At 39.3% G+C, this 18,709-nt stretch overlaps 1 protein-coding gene, 1 long non-coding RNA gene and 1 other non-coding gene across 3 annotated transcripts; 2 read left to right on the forward strand and 1 right to left on the reverse strand.

The window, feature by feature from the left end:
* The first annotated feature begins 5,544 nt into the window (after positions 1 to 5,544).
* On the forward strand, positions 5,545 to 12,113 carry LOC120573920 (pentraxin fusion protein-like). Its single transcript, XM_039823838.1, has 4 exons — positions 5,545 to 5,607; positions 5,978 to 6,038; positions 6,685 to 6,892; positions 11,513 to 12,113. The coding sequence occupies exons 2-4, from the start codon at positions 5,993 to 5,995 to the stop codon at positions 11,916 to 11,918; spliced, it is 660 nt and encodes a 219-aa protein (XP_039679772.1). The 5' UTR covers positions 5,545 to 5,607; positions 5,978 to 5,992; the 3' UTR covers positions 11,919 to 12,113.
* Positions 12,114 to 13,257: 1,144 nt separating this feature from the next.
* Positions 13,258 to 13,329, reverse strand: trnat-cgu. Its single transcript has one exon. It is a non-coding gene; the product is annotated as a tRNA-Thr (tRNA).
* Positions 13,330 to 13,768: 439 nt separating this feature from the next.
* On the forward strand, positions 13,769 to 15,186 carry LOC120573923. Its single transcript, XR_005641795.1, has 2 exons — positions 13,769 to 13,970; positions 14,776 to 15,186. It is a non-coding gene; the product is annotated as an uncharacterized LOC120573923 (long non-coding RNA).
* The last annotated feature ends 3,523 nt before the right edge of the window (positions 15,187 to 18,709 follow it).

Consider the following 18,709-nt stretch of genomic DNA (forward strand, 5'->3'; position numbering starts at 1 on the left):
CTCACATGAGGACCGCCCCAGGAAAGGAAGACCAAGAGTCACCTCTGCTACTGAGGATAAGTTCATCCGAGTCACCAGCCTCAGAAATCGCAAGTTAACAGCAGCTCAGATTAGAGACCAGATGAATGCCACACAGAGTTCTAGCAGCAGACACATCTCTTGAACAACTGTTAAGAGGAGACTGCGCGAATCAGGCCTTCATGGTCAAATAGCGGCTAGGAAACCACTGCTAAGAGAGGCAACAAGCAGAAGAGATTTGTTTGGACCAAGAAACACAAGGAATGGACATTAGACCAGTGGAAATCTGTGCTGTGAAGCATGGAGGAGGAGGTGTGATGGTGTGGGGGTGCTTTGCTGGTGACACTGTTGGGGATTTATTCAAAATTGAAGGCATACTGAACCAGCATTGCTACCACAGCATCCTGCAGCGACATGCCATCCCATCCGGTTTGCGTTTAGTTGGACCATCATTTATTTTTCAACAGGACAATGACCCCAAACACACCTCCAGGCTATTTGACCAAGAAGGAGAGTGATGGAGTGCTGCGCCAGATGACCTGGCCTCCACAGTCACCGGACCTGAACCCAATCGAGATGGTTTGGGGTGAGCTGGACCACAGAGTGAAGGCAAAAGGGCTTGGCCTGTACTGTATATTTTATTTACATACATTTTAAATTTGTTTTTCAGTTGAATTATATTTAAAGTTCAAGAAATCTAGTGTTTGAAAGACAAGTAAAAAAAAAAAAAAGGTTCAATGCAAGGTGACATATTTCCAGTAGGTAACTGACTGCAAGCAGGCACATCCGGACACAAACAAGCAGGCTTATGTGCCGGTGCTGAGCCCCGGAGAGCCCCGGCCCAATTTAACCACTGCTACTGCTGTCTCATTATTACAAAGATATGTTAAGTTTCCGAAGTCAATAAGTAATTGTGATCTCAATATTGACCAAACTTAACGTGATTATTGCACTTTTTTTAGTTGATACGTTTTAATAGTATGGCTTTAACATCAGTAGATTAACCATTATACTTGAAAACCAGAAGAAAGAATCTCATCTATAAAAGACAAGACTGTGCTACCAACCAGGTAAAGTGCAACTGCTGCTCTAAAAGCACCAGGCCAAATGAGTATGAATTGGTTTGTGCTTGGATATATTTGTTTGGAAATATGCAGTACCACCATCTTTAAAAATCATTTTAAAGTAATAATGCTTAGAAGAATTACAAGTCCCACATAGTAAGGTCAGAAAAGTACAGTTGTCTAAATATTCATTATATACCGTATGGCAACTTGGATGTTGTGACAAACGATAAATAACAGTGTACACTATGATACTTGAAGGACTGTTGCGCTCTCTTGTGGACTTTTAAGATATTATCTCCAACAGGAGAGCAGTTGTTTGTAGAAGTTGCATTCAATATGAGTAGACACACACACACACACACACACACACACACAACTTGCTTTGTCTCCTTTGTGGTGCAGGGAATTAATTCCCCTGAAGAACCATTTCCATAGCACAAAAAAAACGCTTGAGAAATATCCTTGTGACCGAAATGTCGACCAAAAAAACAATACTTTTATCACATCTAGATTATTGCCCAATGATATGGTCAAGTGCTGCAAAGAAAGATCTAGGAAAACTGCAGCTGGTTCAGAAAAGAGAAGCTCATCATACCCTTCAATGTCCACTTAGGTCTAATGCAAACAACATGCATGTCAATCTCTCCTGGTTGAAAGTTGGGGAGAGACTTTCAGCATCACGCATGGTTATTGTTAGAAACATTAATGAATTGAAAATTCCTAATTGTTTGTACAGTCAACTCACATTTAGCTCTAACACACACAAATACCCCACCAAACATGCCACTAGAGGTATTTTTAAAGTTCCTAGCCCGAACACAATCAATGCAACGTACAGTATTGTATCGAGGAATGGTTGGGGGGGCAGTAGCTCAGTCCGTAGGGACTTATTTATTAGAGTACATGAAGAGGACTATGTATATTTATATTTGCAAAGAAAATAATACTAGCTATACTGCTCTTTTTTTATTATATGACTGTTTTGTCTGAAAATGTCTTATTTTTATAGTTTTTCTTTTTATCTGTTTTGTCTGAAAATGTCTTATCTGTGGTAATGTTTTATGTTTCGTGTGGACCCCAGGAAGAGTAGCTGATGTTCTGCATCAGCTAATGGGGATCCTAATAAAAATCAAATGCAGACAGACGTGACACATGTGTGGAAATGTTCTTATCTTTCTTTTTCCTTTTGGAAATAGAAGGCTGCATTCAGACCAACACATCACTCTCCCAGACGATGTAACTATCCTAAAGGTTTATGTCATGGCCACCAGTCCTTGTTATGGGCACAAGTCCTTGAGCTTTCCCGCCTCGGAGATTTTCATGGATTGTAGTGGCAGGTTGCAGATGCTACCGTGGTCCTGCTTGACACCCACTGCTACTAATATTATTCTTTTTTTAGTCATAGTTGTATTATACTTACTGTTACTATACATGCCATTGATTTATCATATCATTCCTTTATACCCACTGCTATATCTTTTATGAGTCATATTTCTTTTGAATTTATTGTAGATATTATTCTTCAGAGTGAAACCTATTTCAAAACAATTTGTCGGTACAGTTCAGACCAACACATGGCACTATAGCTGCTGAATTCACCCACAATTGACCCAGAATTTTAAAATGGATGTATTTAAGCTTCAGATTGTGTGTAACAGAATTTTAAGCTTGGTGATTGGATGTTTCTTGCAGAAATGCACCTTGGGAGTCATAACTAAAGTCCTAATACCTTTGACTTTTTTTAATCAAACAACCAGATATTTTCTGTGAGTCGGGCAACATTGTCTAAAGGAAAAAATGAACAGGACTTGTACTTAATTTAAATAAAAACGTGTTTTATTGTGGCCCAACCTTTGCTGATGAGCTCTTTGTGCTGGTGGTGTTTATATTCTCTTCTATCAGATATTCCTCCATCTGTGATTCAACTCTGCTATCATAAAATAAAGACAGTGAGACAGGGAAAACATTAATAAATAAGTGGCATTAACAAAGATAATCCAGTCAGACACGTGCCATTTTGAAAACTAACACACAGACATTGTTCCTCCATGCGCTTTATGGTGTGCATTTTTAAATAACTTCAATGTAGGATGAATTATAAATATTGGCTGGTTAAAATTACAGAAAACAATCAAAGTGTGGCTATTCCATACAGTCCCATTGATTTTAACATTGTATTTTACAAAACACAGTCTTTATTTTTGCAGAGGAGGAAGTGCTTCCACTTCATAAGAACAGACTTTGAAAGTTATCTTAAATACTAAAATGTTTACACTATTTACAGTGTAACATTAAAGAACGAGCTATACAATAGCTGCACAAAGCTCGTCTGTTCTTACCGTTTCTGTGCTGATGGAGTTTAACAGACTCCTGCAGTTAATGGGAGTCTTCTCTTCACAGAACTCAAAGTTGCACGTTTGACAGATGCAGAAAAGCGTCATAGAAACCGCGAATGAATCTGATCCAAATAAAAAACAATATGAACAAATGATACCATTATACCAATTGCTAAGTAGGCAGATACATTAGGGGAGCATGTATGTCGTGAAATCTATTAACAGAGCACCGCTATTTCTTCTGACCGACGGTGAACAACGGCATTAACGCTAGCATAGTGTAGCCTGCCTGGCCAATTTTCGTCACAGCCACAATTTCTGATATTGATACAATTGCCAACGTTTGTGCCAGCCAGACAAAATTAAATTTCACTGAGATACAAAATGAATCATATGGCAAAGGTGTTCTGTGTTGCTATCTTGCTAGGCCGTCCGATACAAAAGTTCATAGTTTAGCCTAGCCCACTGCCTGGGTGGCAAAGTGACTCGTTAGACAGCCGGAGGCAGCAGGCAGCCCGCGTGTGTCAGTAGTCTGCATTGTTAGTCTACATTGCTGTCACCATGACATTATTCCCCCACCCCCTGGCCAGAAAAAAAAAATAAAAACAGTTTCCTGAAAAGGTGTCACTGCAAGCTGATCCTTTCTACCTCCCTTTAATTTGAATAAACCCTTGCACATATTCTTGGGCAATTTTGAAAAGTGCTTTCAATGTAGGAAAAACATGATAGGCAACACTGGACAAATTGCCTTATCCGATCATTGAAAAATCCTAGGCTACTGAATTTGTTTCCAAGTGTGCATATAAAATATGTGGGTGTTCTGTTTAACTTAAAGGCAAATTATTTGCATTGTGTTTGTATTTTCTGGTTTATATGCTCTTACACAGCAGATGGGGACAGCCGCCATCACCCAATTTACTTTTGCCCGGGCTGTGCAAAAGTGGCTGCGCTATGCCAGACCGGGCAGGAGGGACTGGACGACAAACCAGTCAGCCGTCAGAGGACCGTGAACTGTAAATAGACTAAAGAGGACAAATAATGAAATAAGGCTAATAAAATTAATTTGCTTTTACCTTAAATAGTGTGATGTGGTCAGTGTTTTAGGCTAGGCTATAGGCATACAAGCTTTCAAATGTTCCATCACATTTTAACATCCTGGCTGTAGATAAAGCAGGATATTCATTATAGGATACTTAATTTAGGGCATTACATTTTCGTATGCCTAGCAATCATTTTCTATGGCTTAATAACAACTGAAATTCCAGTGAAATCACATTGATCCTTAGTTCAGTTGAACTTTCAACATTGTTTCAAAATTCCTGATAATTGAAATACCACTGAAATTCTGTTGATCTATGGACAGGATTTCAACGTTGTTTCAATATTAAAACAGGATGCAAAATGATGTAGAATCAACATCAGAGTTCGATGGTAATTCAATGACTTAATGTTGACAACGGAATGTTGATTTAGTTTCAATGACTGTTTGCTATCTGGGTTAAGCCTTTGTCCAAGGTGTATATGCTGATGACACTTCAGATGATACGAGAAAGAACAGCCACAGCCGTGTGATTTCTCCACAGTTTTGGTAAGCTGATGTGGATCCATTAGTCCTCCCATTAAGCTCTCCTCCTTTTCACCCAACCCGGCCTCACGGCAGGTCGTGAAATAGTCACGTTATTTTGATTTAATAATGGATTTGTGGTTGTCATTTTCTATAAAACAAAAATATTCAGACAAACAAATGATAGAAAGAGTGTAAGGGAATATTAGGTTGCTTTCACACCTGTAGTTAAGTGGACTAGGTGCGATTCAGGGGTGAAACTGCAACACTGTTGCATTTTTCATTTGGTTTGGTTTGCTTTCACATCTCACTTTGTCAAACGCACCGAACACTGTTAACACACATCAGTTGCAGCAGTTACAGTACAGTACGTTTGTGATATCTTATTTTTCATCAGTGCCTCTGCCGAAGTCAATCATTTAGAACAGTAAACAGTCAGTTTCACTGGAACTCCTTTAGTGTGTCCTACATCACTTTTTTATGGACACCCTGCAGCCAATCAGAATCTAGTATTCACCCAGACCATGGTATAAATTGCGGTGCACGTTGCCTCCTTATTACACATATGATCTGAGGAAAGTTTGTATCCGTGCATCTTTCATTCAACTACTCCCCTTTTCAGGTATGAGTCTCCTATAATATGTGTTATTGGTTAACAGAGTGTTATGTGAATGTGAATGTGTATATGTAATGAGGAGAGTATTTTAACACAGTATGTTCGCACATTGTGAAGTAATGAAGTTAATAACATGACGAAGAGTAAGCTAGCCACACTAGCCTTTAGCAATGCTAACCGCGACATCGTGGATGAAAGCGCGGCACTTAGTAGCCATGCAGAGACATTGTACGTGTCGTAGTATGTTCTGTATACATTTCTGTAATGTACTGAGTACTGTAATTGTGAGTGCTATATGTTATCAGCATAATTTTATTTTGTATTATTTTGCATTATGTGTGGAATGAGTTAAAGAGTAAAGTCTTTTTTTCTGCAGGTTTGCTCAGACAAAATGAGACTTTACACCGTCCTGTTCCTTGTTGCCGTCTCCTTGGCCGGTAATTGTATATCTTTCTTTTCCCTTGTGTCTTTATGTGCATACCTGTGCATAAATAAAAAGTATACATTTAATGTTTTGTTTTTAATTTAGGGGCACTGGTCTGCAAATTTAACTAGAGCAAAAACGATTAGTCCATTAATCAAGAGGTTGATGAAAATAAAATAAATGGTTTAAAAATGGTTTTAAAAAATGTGTCTTTCTGTTTGAATGTTTTATATCATAGTAGTAGTAATAACTGAATATTTTGGGGTTTTGGACTTTTAGTTGGATAAAACGAGATATTTTAAGACATGACCATAGGGTCTGGAAACTTGATTTTTTTCTGTATTCTAGACAAAAGGATTGATGAATCGAGAAAGTGCTAAACGGTAGCTGGACAGAAACTCTGCTGCTAGTTGATGAGGTGCATAAGAAATAAAATCCTAAGGAGAAGTTAGTATTTACATTGACAAGTGCAGGCAATTAAGATGAATAGAAATTAGGCTTTAGTTGTGTTGCTTTTACACATAAGAAATACAAAAATATGAGACAAAAAACATCCTTATAAAGAATTGACTAAAACTCTTTTCTGAATTATACATATAGTGCACATATATTTTGAACATAAACACATCTAATATAGCTTGTATGTTTTCTTCTCTCAGAGAGCGTGAGCATTAAGTCCTTGGTGTTCCCCTCGGAGACGAGTACCAGTTATGTGGGGATGGTCCCTCTGAAGCCCCTGAACCTGAGGGCTTTCACTCTGTGCATGCGCGTGGCTACAGAGCTCACCGGTAGGCGCGAGATCGTCCTGTTTGCGTACCGGACCCAACGCGCTGACGAGCTGAATGTGTGGCGTGAGCTGGACGGCAGGTAGACACAACTAAACGATATTCTGAATTTAACATTTGACAATATTTAGTGATCTACCAATTCTACTGGGGAGGGTCAAAAACACAGTTGAGGACACGCAGTTGGATGCTGTCCTCCTCTCCTAATTCAATGCCTAACAAATCTATCTCTTTCTCTCCCTGACCCTGTCTTTCAGTGGTTGAAGCCTGAAAATATTGTAAACAAATTAATAACATAACTTTTTACACTGGTCGGACTATTCAGCTCTGTTTCAGACTGATACCTCCGGTTCAGGCTGGTCCTCATCCTCAACACGTGCCTTTTTCAGTCGCGGAAAATACTTTTCAATAGGCCCTACTCATCTGGATTGAAGCAGCAAACATTCAGTGTAAGAGTAAAAAAATGACATAACATTATTTATAATACGTTTATTTGATTCACAGCTGCTACATATAGTGTTTTGACTTCGACAACCCAACTGAATTTTAGCGGGCACAATCGCTTGTTTGCTGAGAGTCGGGTCAGTGATTGTGAATGTATGATTGTGTAAAGGTGTTCACAAGATAGACCAACCTTTCGTGAACTTGTGTGCACAGTGGGATCGATGGTGTTTAAAGCCTCCAACGTCGCTTTACAGGCAGCTCACCGTAACCATGGATGTATTAAGATACAGTGTTCGGCGGGAAGCCCCGTACATTCCAATCATTGACATATATATATATATAATGGACCAATAGACCCCGTTGCTCTGGACGGAGACCAGTGAAGGCTATTAGAAGCACTTTTCCGGTGATCACTTGCTTTACTGCGCAGCCTCCAACTGACAGAGACAATGTAAATGTGACGTGAGCAACGTGTCTGAAAGTTGTAAGTCTTCTGGTAGCTGTGCCAAGAGTAATCTCAATCATTCCCAATCTTACAGAGACTGAGAGTGTAGGTATATGTAAGGAGATAACATGGGCACAGGCTAATTATTGATCACTAACATGCTAGTTAACATTAGTTAACACAACAGCTAACGTAAGTCGAAACTGCCTATGAGCTTCTCCTGTACTGTATGGTAATTCCTCTACTGTGCGACAGTAAGTCACTTGGTTATGACACAATCGTTAGCCTATTTTTACAAAAACGTCTGCTACGGAGCCATAACGTGAGGTACAAGGTAATGGAGCCTTTTATACATTGTCATGTTTCTTTAGAAATAAACAACGGACAAATAGAGTCTTTAAACGGTTCAGATGTAAAGTTATTCGCTGTCAAAGTGACGTCAAAATGAATGGCAGTCAATGGGATGCTAACGGCGGGTGATCACTTATTAGCATCAAAATGGCGCCATAGGAGCTACGCATTCCAGACGCTCGCTTACCCTTAGCTAGGTACTAGCTAGCGATAGCAGTTAGCCTGCAGTTTCATGAACAGAGCTCATCCATGGCTTCATCTCTCATCCACGTTACAAGCTTTACAGCATACAGCCCTTGGATGTATCATAAGAGAGAACCAATGCCATGTAATCACTATGTCTGTAGTAACGTTATGTAGGCATGATCTTAATACAGCCATGCTAGCTAACCCTGATGTTAGCAACTAGCTAGCTAGCCGATAGCCCCGCCAGTTTGGGAAATGCTAATGACGTTACATCCACGTAACAGGCTTTACAACATACATACATCCCTCGGATGTATCATAACTTCATAAGATAATACCATGGACGTATTAATAGAACACATCGTGAATTACAACCATTAGCTATATCCATTATTACAGCTAGCTACATGAGCTCGGGAGAACAGTCATGTGAGCAGACGTGCGCAGTCCCGTGGTTCTGCTCGCGTCCATTATGCACGTTCATCATTTCAAATTTAATAATTCTGGATTCGCTTCTAGTGAATGTTAAAAATGTTAAAAACGTAACGTTTTAAACAAGGACCGTTTCAGTGTTCGGGCTGGTAGGTTGATATACCCCGAAACAAATGATCCACTGAAATATAGACGTTTCTTCCGCCATGTAATGTCTATGTGAAAAGTCTTTCTGAGCCATGGAGTCCAGTACCACCGTTATCCGCTAAGCCCATGTTGGCATTTAGACTTAGCGCTCCTCCTGCAAGAGCACTCCTGGGGGCTTGACTGTAACCTTTAACAGAACCATTGCCGCGCTGCCTGGAAGGTGACGTTGGGGACTTAAAAAAAATAAAACATCGCACGGTGGGAGGGGCTGTGTGTGTGTGTGTGTGTGTGTGTGTGTGTGTGTGTGTGTGTGTGTGTGTGTGTGTGTGTGTGTGTGTGTGTGTGTGTGTGTGTGTGTGTGTGTGTGAGCGAGACACAAGTGACAGAGAGACGGAGGAGAGCAGGGAAAGGAAATGCAGAAGAAAAAAAAATAATTATAACGAGCTACCGAGGAGGCATTAGGCCTACTTTTGGCCACTAAAGTTTCCTCTTCAATCTTTGTTATTTCGTCTTCTCCCTGAGCAACACTCATTTTCTCTCTTTTGCTCCACTGACTCCCTTCGCTCTCTCTTTAGGTCCTTTTTTCTTTTTTTTCCCAACTATTTTTCTTTTTTTTCCGTGTGTCCCGTGTCTGGGGGGCTGTCGGCGTTCATTTTGGCCGACCTGACATGTTCAGTCGCCGGCAGGGCAGTCGGGACTCACCCGGAAACGGCGAGCGGAATGAGCGTGACTAGAGTCTCTCAAAATCTGACGAAAATCTTTCAAACTGACTTTTGCTGAGCTGAAATGAAGACAGATTCAGCAACTGCATGGCCTATTTCTCGCTTAAAATGTTTTCAGAAACACGTTTCGATGAACTATTTTAGTACAATATGAGATCGTATTCTGAACGGCCGCCATGACAGTCTGGCTTTGAATTTCCGGAGAAAACAAACCGCTGTGACACGTTCGTCCAATCAGCTGCCGGTTTTCATTTTTTGGGCAACAATACAGATTAGTGCCGCCTGCTGTTATGGAGATGTATTACGTCTCATCTCTTTGGTGTGTTCTGTGGCCCTTTTGGACCAACACGGGGAGACTGATCATTTCGACTGGCTTTTCTGTCGACGGTCGGCCGTCTGGCTGGTGTGTCCGGGCTATAAGCCACACGGCCAGGGCCGGTTCTAGCCCTTTGGTTGCCCTAGGCGAGATTGAGTTTTGCGCCCCCCTCCCCCCCAGTCTTGCATTACCAGATCTCCACAGCGCTGTGTCAGCAATAGAGTAGAAATGTATGTTCATTTTAGTTTCTAGCTTCCATTAAGTTAGATGGCACCAACATTTGGTATAATCATAACTGGTCTGGCAACCCAAAGGCCAGTTTTTTGTTTCCAGATTTGTGTGCATGGTGACTTATGATGGGGGGGTCTGGGGGTCCACCCCTTGAAAATTTTGAGCATTAAATACTTCATTTCCTGCATTCTGGTGAATATTTATGCCCTAGGCAATCGCCTAGGCCGCCTATAGCAATCGCCGGCCTTGCACACGGCCAACGGACGGGACACAGCACTCCACAAAATAAACAAAATATTGCATAGTTATCACGACGTGCAACGTGATATTGCAATAACGGTATTGAGTCGATATATCATGCACCCCTATTCCCAACCCAACTCCTTACGAACTGAGCTACTGCCACCGCCAAGACCAGCTTGGTCTAGCTTTGCCAGACCTTCCTCCATAGCGCTGTGGAAGAGGGTCTGCCTAGTCCACACAGCATTCCGAGATGGGAGAAAAACGTGCTCTGCTTTATTGGCATTTCCTTAAACCAATCACAATCGTCATGGGCGGCGCTAAGCGCTGCAGGGAGCTGCGGTGCGGCTGCAAAATAGCCTCTGGAAGGAACTTGTTTTGGTGGAACATTACAGTTACAACAATACAAGTTTGACTATCTCCTTATTGTACTAGTAGAACGATATGCGATATACGTTTCAGGACTATTAAATCAAAAATAACTGAATCAAAACATTCTTTTCCAAAAGCAATAACTTAATACGTACTTAATGCTACTTTTTAAGGATGGATCTTTTTTCTTTTTTTTTTAAACTGCCACTTTGATATATTTTTATAGTGACTTTTAAAGGCTAACCCTAACCCTGCTTTGCACTTTTGCAGATGTTTTGCACTGATAGGACTGCATTCAATTTCGTTATACACGTACCACGACAATAAAGACTATTCTATTCTACTACTAGCAAGTGCAGGGTTTCCTGCAGAAAATTTGTTAGCTAAGGTGGTAGGGTTGGCGCTGCCATTTGATGACTTAGTTAAGGCGGCAGGCACGTGTTGTTAAGGCGGCCGCCTTAACTGTAAAGAGCTGCGGGAAACCCTGAAGTACTACAACTGCTATTTACAATACTTCTGCTACTACAGCTACTACGAAGAACACTACTACAACAAGTACTGATACTACAAAGAATAATCTACTTTTGCTTACAATACTACTGCTACTACAAATGAAACAACTGAAATAAAATTAGCTAATACTCATAACAACAATATTACTACTGCTACCAATAATTTTGACATGTATTCATGAGTTATTACATTAAAAATAGTTTTATATGATCACACAATTAAGGTAATACAGTACAATAACTGTGTGTTGTTTGAATGTTGCATTGTTAAAGCCTCTGTACTGTTATGAATATGTGTGTTTAGATTGTCCTTTTACCTGGTGGATGAACCTGTATTTTTCCGAGTCCCTGATATCGGCGCCCTGCAGACCCACCTGTGTGTCACCTGGGATTCCAGCTCAGGTGCGGCCGCTCTCTTCATGGATGGGAGGAAAAGCTTGACCAAAATTTTCAAGAAGGGTCACACAGTCCAACCCGGAGGCAAGGTTATCATCGGACAAGATCTGGATAGTTACGTGGGTTCATTTGATGCCAAGCAGAGTTTTGTTGGGGAGATCGGTGATATTAATATGTGGGACTCCGTCCTCTCAGACCGCATGATCCAAGACATGTTCTCTGGGAAGAGAGTACCAAGAGGAAATGTTTTCGACTGGGAAACCACACAGCTTAACATTAACGGGGAGGTGGTGGTTGTTAATACTCCGCAGTAGCTTTAAGGCTCACACACGACATGCTGGAATCATTTCAGAATTTCAAGTAAAGCAATATAAAGCTCTGCACATCCACATTACACCTGTATGACATACAATATATGAAGATGACAAAATGCAGGTCTGTGCTCTGATGTAATGAAGAGGTAAACTCATTTCTTACACTCAGTCCAATAAAAAAACATATGATGACAATTCTGTTGTGGTGGAATATATTATAATATTTAGGGCTGGGCGATTAATCAAATGTAATTTTTCTTAATTTTGGCTTCCAACAATAATGAAACTAAGAATAAACGATTATTGTGCTGCATGGAATATGTTGAATATAGTTTACCAAAATGTTGAATATATGTTTAAGAGTTTTCAGTAGGTTGTGGCTGTACACTTCAACATATTTGATCTAATTTATTGTGGTCTAATGTTGATATATTGTATTTATTATTTTGATATATTAAAAATATATTTTAGGAGTTTTCAGTAGGTTGTGGAAGTGCACTAACATCACAACACATTTATTTTGTGTCCAATTTTGTTTGTTTGTATTATTTATTTAAATGTATATATTTATTTTATTTACATACATTTTAAAATTAGTTTTTCAGTTGAATTATATTTAAAGTTCAAGAAATCCAGTGTTTAAAAGACAAGTCAAGTCCCCCATAGTAAGGTCAGAAAAGTACAGTCGTCTAAATATTCATTATATACCATATGGCAACTTGGATGTCGTGACAAACAATAAATAACAGTGTAGCAGTACACGGATATAATTTGAAGGACTTTAGCGCTCTCTTGTGGACTTTTAAGATATTATCTTCAACAGGAGAGTAGTTGTTTGTAGAAGTTGCATTCACACACGCGGACACACACACACACACACACACACACACACACACACACACACACACACACACACACACACACACACACACACACACACACACACAACTTGCTTTGTCTCCTTTGTGGTGCAGGGAATTAATTCCCCCGAAGATCCATTTCCATAGGAAAACAAAAAAAAAACGCTTGAGAAATACTCTGGTGACCGAAATGTCGACCAATAAACCAATGCAGAGGTGACGTGTGTGGAAAATTATTTTTTTTCCTTCTGTTTATCTTTCTTTTTCCTTTTGGAAATAGAAGTTGCATTCAGTCACAACCCATAACAACAATATTTTTGCCTATTAACAAATAATAATCATATGAATGACATTGCATTCATCATTATGTGCATTTCGTACATAAACGAGTAGACAACACATTCATTTTTAAATATTGTATGCAAATTTACAACACAATGGTGTACACGAAAAAGGAGCACGTTTGATTCACACACGTCAGGCACGGACGGGGTTCGAACCCGCGATCTTCGGTTTACGAGACCGACGCCTTACCACTTGGCCACCGCGCCTGGCAGTGTTGATGGGTCACAGTATGCATACTTCAACCGCAATAGGCCTGGCAGGAGTGGATATAATTGTTTATTTCATTTCGAATTAACAACTATTTTGACTTTACTAAGCAGCACACGGGTTGAATGCACTTTTACCCTAATCTTTTCCAAAGCCACTCTATTGAAAATACTAAAAACACAATACATCAAAAACACGATAGTAAACTTTTGGTAAGGGTTGGCAATGCATTTTCTACGATGTTACACCATTTGGGAGATAATGAGATGTGAACCCATTCAAATAAAAACGCACCTCGACAGATTTCTTGTATGCAGCCGAATATCACAGAAGATGGCCTTTGTGATAATAACAGGTCGCAATGTTGTATTAATTATACTTTTGTGGTCCGAAAAGTCTAGCAAATGAAGTCGACGTGAAATTTGGCGTAACGTTACCTTTCTCAGGAGAAGGGGAACTTGATCGTGAACACAACCGGAAGTAGACATAGCTAGCTAGTGGTTCAAGGGTTCAAGGCAGATAGCTAGGTTTTCTATAATTCCCTGAAACATGATAACTACAGAAGTATGATGCATTTCCATGCATCGGATGGTGTAAAGACGGTGCGTGATCCTTGAACATTTTACAAGTAGCTCATGCTGTAAGTAATATTGGCTTTAAAATAGCAGTGCTGGTATGGTAAGAACAAATCTGTACACTGGCTAGGCGTTAGCTTGCTAGCAGAGGATGATTCAACAACGTTGTTTGGTTATTTTTCTACATATTCAACTAGTCCGGGTGTTGCAAGTATGTGCAGTTACATTGTTGTAATTGTAACCTTATGCTAGTTTGAACATATTTAACAGCGTTCCAGCAAGTCGTGTTACGCATTATAATTGTATTTAAAAAATTTAGAATTTAATAAACTCGTACTACATAGCTAGACGAGTTTACGTAGGCAAAGCATTATTAAGACGTCTTAAACGTCATGAGCCATTCTTTCATTTGTCAAAACAAATAATATTAATCTATAAAGCTGTTTAACTTTACATGGACGATAACTGTATCGGCTTATTGATATAGTTTAACAAAACGTGTGCTGTTTAAATGAATTGTTCCAATCAAATTACAATTAAAAAGTAACAATTTGAGTTATGGTATTGTTTTACAGATTTGTTTATTTGATTTGTTATTTTTTACTTTTACTTTTAATGTCTGTAACTTTTAAAATATTCCTCTGGTAAAACATGATTAAATTACACGTTTGCACATTACTCAGAGTGTAAGCTGTCAGTGTCCAATGTCACTGACAGAGGGAACTTTTCAAGACTTGAAATCGCATGCCAGTAAAAATATAATTCTGCGGAAATTACACTTTCATTGTACAGTAAAGGTTAGGGGACTGACCTTCAGATCTAACATTGCTCAGTGCCTCGGTTGAGATCTTGATATGCCTTGTGTTCCAGTCTTTGACAGAACCTGTCTGACCTGCTGCAGCTGTCTGCTTCACCATGCCGCTGGTGTTGGACGCAGTGTGGGCGCTGTGGAGCATTGGAGCTGGCGTCTATGACTACTTTCACACCAGTGCCATGGAAGAGAGGATCCACACACTGGAAAACGTCCTCTCGATCCACCAGTTTGTGATTGCAGGCCTGTCGGCAGGCCTCATCCTGCTCATAACCTACGTACTCTGGAGAAAACACTGAAACCACACTAACCAAGGCTACGCTCCCCCCTACAAAATGTTTTGTTGCAGGATATCATGCGTTACCCTGAGTTCTTTCCATGCCTGTGCTGTCCAGAGTGACAGTTTGGATTATGTGACTGCTCACACTTGAAGATCAAGCATGTTCAGCAACAATCAGGACGTCCCAGATGACGTCAGGAGCACTGATGGGGAAACAACCTCTATCTGTTTGTCTCTGTGTTTTGGATGTTAAACTGGCCTGGGTAAAACTTTATACAAAATCATAACCGCTTCTCAAGACAACCTTGCACTTTTTTGCCTAGTTTGAAGGACTTAACCCTCGATAATGCCATCCATTTAAACACCACCCCAGTGTGTGATGAGGAGCGAAGATGTTCAGTCAGCAGAGACACTTTAGAATTTAAAACTTTGGATTTGTTACAGAAGTCAAGTGTGACTGTGGTTGCTAATACATTTAATTTTTTTTTAACCCGTTATCACAAGATCACAACGTAATTACCTCAAGATCAACTTTTTGTTTCTGTGTTTACAAATTAATTATTTTTTTCTTTTTCTGTAGTGCTTATTAATTTCTTTTAGGGCATTAACCTGCGATACTTACGTCCTTATCTCATTGTCTTGACATAACTTATATCACAACTTAATTACCTCTATCTTGAGATAATGGTGGTCATAAGATATGTGTGACTGTGTAGATAAGTCTTTTATCAGGACGTATTTAGACTTAAGTCTACTGCTGAAAGAAAATAGCATTATAGTTAAATCTCTCTCTTAGAATATTAGGCCTAAAAAACAAAACAGTTAAGTTGTGACCTCGAAACAGCAGGCTTGAATAAAATATTAACGCTGATGGACGCTCTCGGTTTTAATAATCCCTCACTATCTATGAGGGGGGCCGATGACTCTATCCTGAACTAGAATTTCAAAGGTAAATAGTGTAGGTTGTGTCTTCTCTAATATGTTTTAATTGGGTGGGGATGTCAACATTTGACTTTTAAATAAGTGGTGTGTTTTACCTTTTTAAAGTTGGTGTCGGGTCATGATGTTGCAGAGACACGGCAGTGTTTTGCTGGGAATGTGTGTCTGGTGTGGTCTAGGCCTGCACGATTCGGGGAAAAATATTAATCATGATTTTTTTTTTTTAGCTATGAATTGATATCACGATTCTCTGCCACGATTTTTTTCTCACGAAGTGTAATGTTTATTGCACACGTGAACCATGACAAAACAAATTGGAAGTACCAAACTTAGATTTTTTTTGGGCACCTATAGCACATTGCGCATCAACACAAGCCTGTAAACATAGAGGCTTCAATGAATAAAGAAAATAAAGTACATACTGGCCATTTAAGTACAGTAAGCTACCAAAAATAGTGACGTATAACACATTGAACTAAATAGGAGCCTGATAAAGGCTCTATCTGAACTCCTTCAACATGTCTTTACATAATTAAAACATGTCAATCAAGCAGCTACAGCTTCAGTCCATAGAGAAATGGAGTTTGTCAATTGCCAATTTAAGTACAGTATCAAAAACGGAATGATTTCTTTAGCACACTTTTTAACTGCTTGTCTTTCATGTCTTCAGCTGTCCTATCAAAATAAAGGCTGAAAAAAAAAGAATCAAAGTCATTTAAAAATTAAATCGTGAACAGGTTGAATCGAGATCGCGTTTTTATAACGATTAATCGTGCAGGCCTAGTGTGGTCTGAATTCAGCACATCTAACATGCGTCTGAGCTGTGAGAGGGACAGACAGTGGTTCATTATTATCCTGGTTCCAGGTGACAGACCCGGAACAACAGGATAAGCACAATAAAATACTAAAGAAATGTAAACACTGGGAATTGAATGTATCCTTTATGTGATTTGTTTATTCTTTCCATGCGAAGGGGAAGGGATTGAAGATGGAGGTCAATGTGTTTTATCGGTGTTTTAATTTGTCTTCATTTACACGTTCCCGAACTCTGTTTCCAGTCTGTCATTCAAATTTCTTGTATCATGTTTGTGTTATCTACTGATTTAATCCAGTATTGTTCACTTTCACTACCTGCTTTCTCTCTGGGGTTCATTCATTGTGTATGTGTGCATTACTGTATGTTAGTTTGACAAACCACTATCATGGCTAACTGTTAAAGGGAATATGTTTGAATAATAAATCATAACTTATAGTCCAAGCGGTGCGTGTTTTAATTATGAAATTGTTGTTCCATGTCGTGATTAACGAGTCAGGTTTTTTTGTGTTAAATACTTCATCTGCAATGGAAAGAACAGGGGCCGGCCCTCGACTTTTGGGGGTGTAAGCAGGATTTGGTTTGGGGGCCCTCCTCATTGTGACATGTAAATATTAAGCACACATCATGTACTAATAAGCAAGTAAAGACTAAAGAGAGACCTGTTAGCAGCAACACTATATAGAAATAGACTACAGTAAATCCAGTATTTGTCTTCTAAAGCCTACGAATATATTTTTTTCACCACAGAATCCTGGGAGTGCTTGTTTCGTAGGGGACAGTAAATTACTTACTTAGCCTAGTTGTCCATTTCCCCCGTCTCTGAGCTTGTTTTGTTGTCACTATTTGTTGGCAAAAATGGCACAAAATGTTTTCATTTTTTGTTAAGTAAGTTCCATTTTTATTTTGTTATTGTCTAAAAATGTAGGGCCAGCTCTGTAAAAAGAAAACATCCTGCCTTACTTTATTATCACTGGAAGTATTTTAGTGGTAAATAAGTCATTTTAAACACATAGCACATCAGAAGACTATGAAGGCTAAGGTTGCCTCTATAAGTCTGTTCAATATTGTGCACTTGAAGCTCCTTCAGACTGACATTTCAACATAAAAAAAATGAATGAGACACACTGTCAGTGAGTTCCTTGGCTTCAGTCGTTTAGACCCACTCACTGACTCAGACTGGTTAGTTATTGTTGCAGGCTGCTGAGTAACAGTGACAATATATCACCATGCAGTGTACAAGTTCAATCACTGTGCTCATGAGCTATTTTAGTGCTCATTATGTTTTGGGGTCAGTGGTTCGGTCCTGTGCAGGCAGCTCTGTGCTCATCCTGAACCATATCAGGAGGTACCATGTAATGTCATCTCTTTTAATCTCCACTTTCTTTATATATTTCAACAAGAAATTTGAATGTTTCTATGCATTTATGTTTAAGCACAAATATTCAAAAATCATACCACATTCCATTCCACATAAACAAAGAATGTTTGATGTGATGTGGTGTAATTTCAACATATAGAATTGTTATTATTACTGTAGATGTGTGAAATGCGTGAAATCGGCTCTATAATACTCGCTTTTCAAGTCAATGAATTGTAATCAATCAGTGGCTATACATGCTTCCAATTTGCATCCATTTTAACTGGTGAATGTCACAAACTTACTATATGTATAATGATTTTAAATTATTTGTTTTCAAAGAAAAATCAGAGGAAAATCCCATTATACACAACTCATCCTTCATTTATTTTAAACTTTTTTTTCATAAACTGAATTATGACTTTACTTGAGTCAGCAAGGTATATTTATTTAATTTCAATAATGTTTTGTGTCTGCAGGTTGCAAATGTGCATCTGCCTACAGTAGAATGACACCAATGTATCCCACCAGTGAGACCTCGGGCTTTCACTAACAAGCACAATGATTGGGTGGAGCTGCAAGAAGGCGGGATCTTTCAAC

The sequence above is a fragment of the Perca fluviatilis genome, chromosome 15 (genome assembly GCF_010015445.1).
Source record: "Perca fluviatilis chromosome 15, GENO_Pfluv_1.0, whole genome shotgun sequence".
Classification (NCBI taxonomy): Eukaryota; Metazoa; Chordata; class Actinopteri; order Perciformes; family Percidae; genus Perca; species Perca fluviatilis.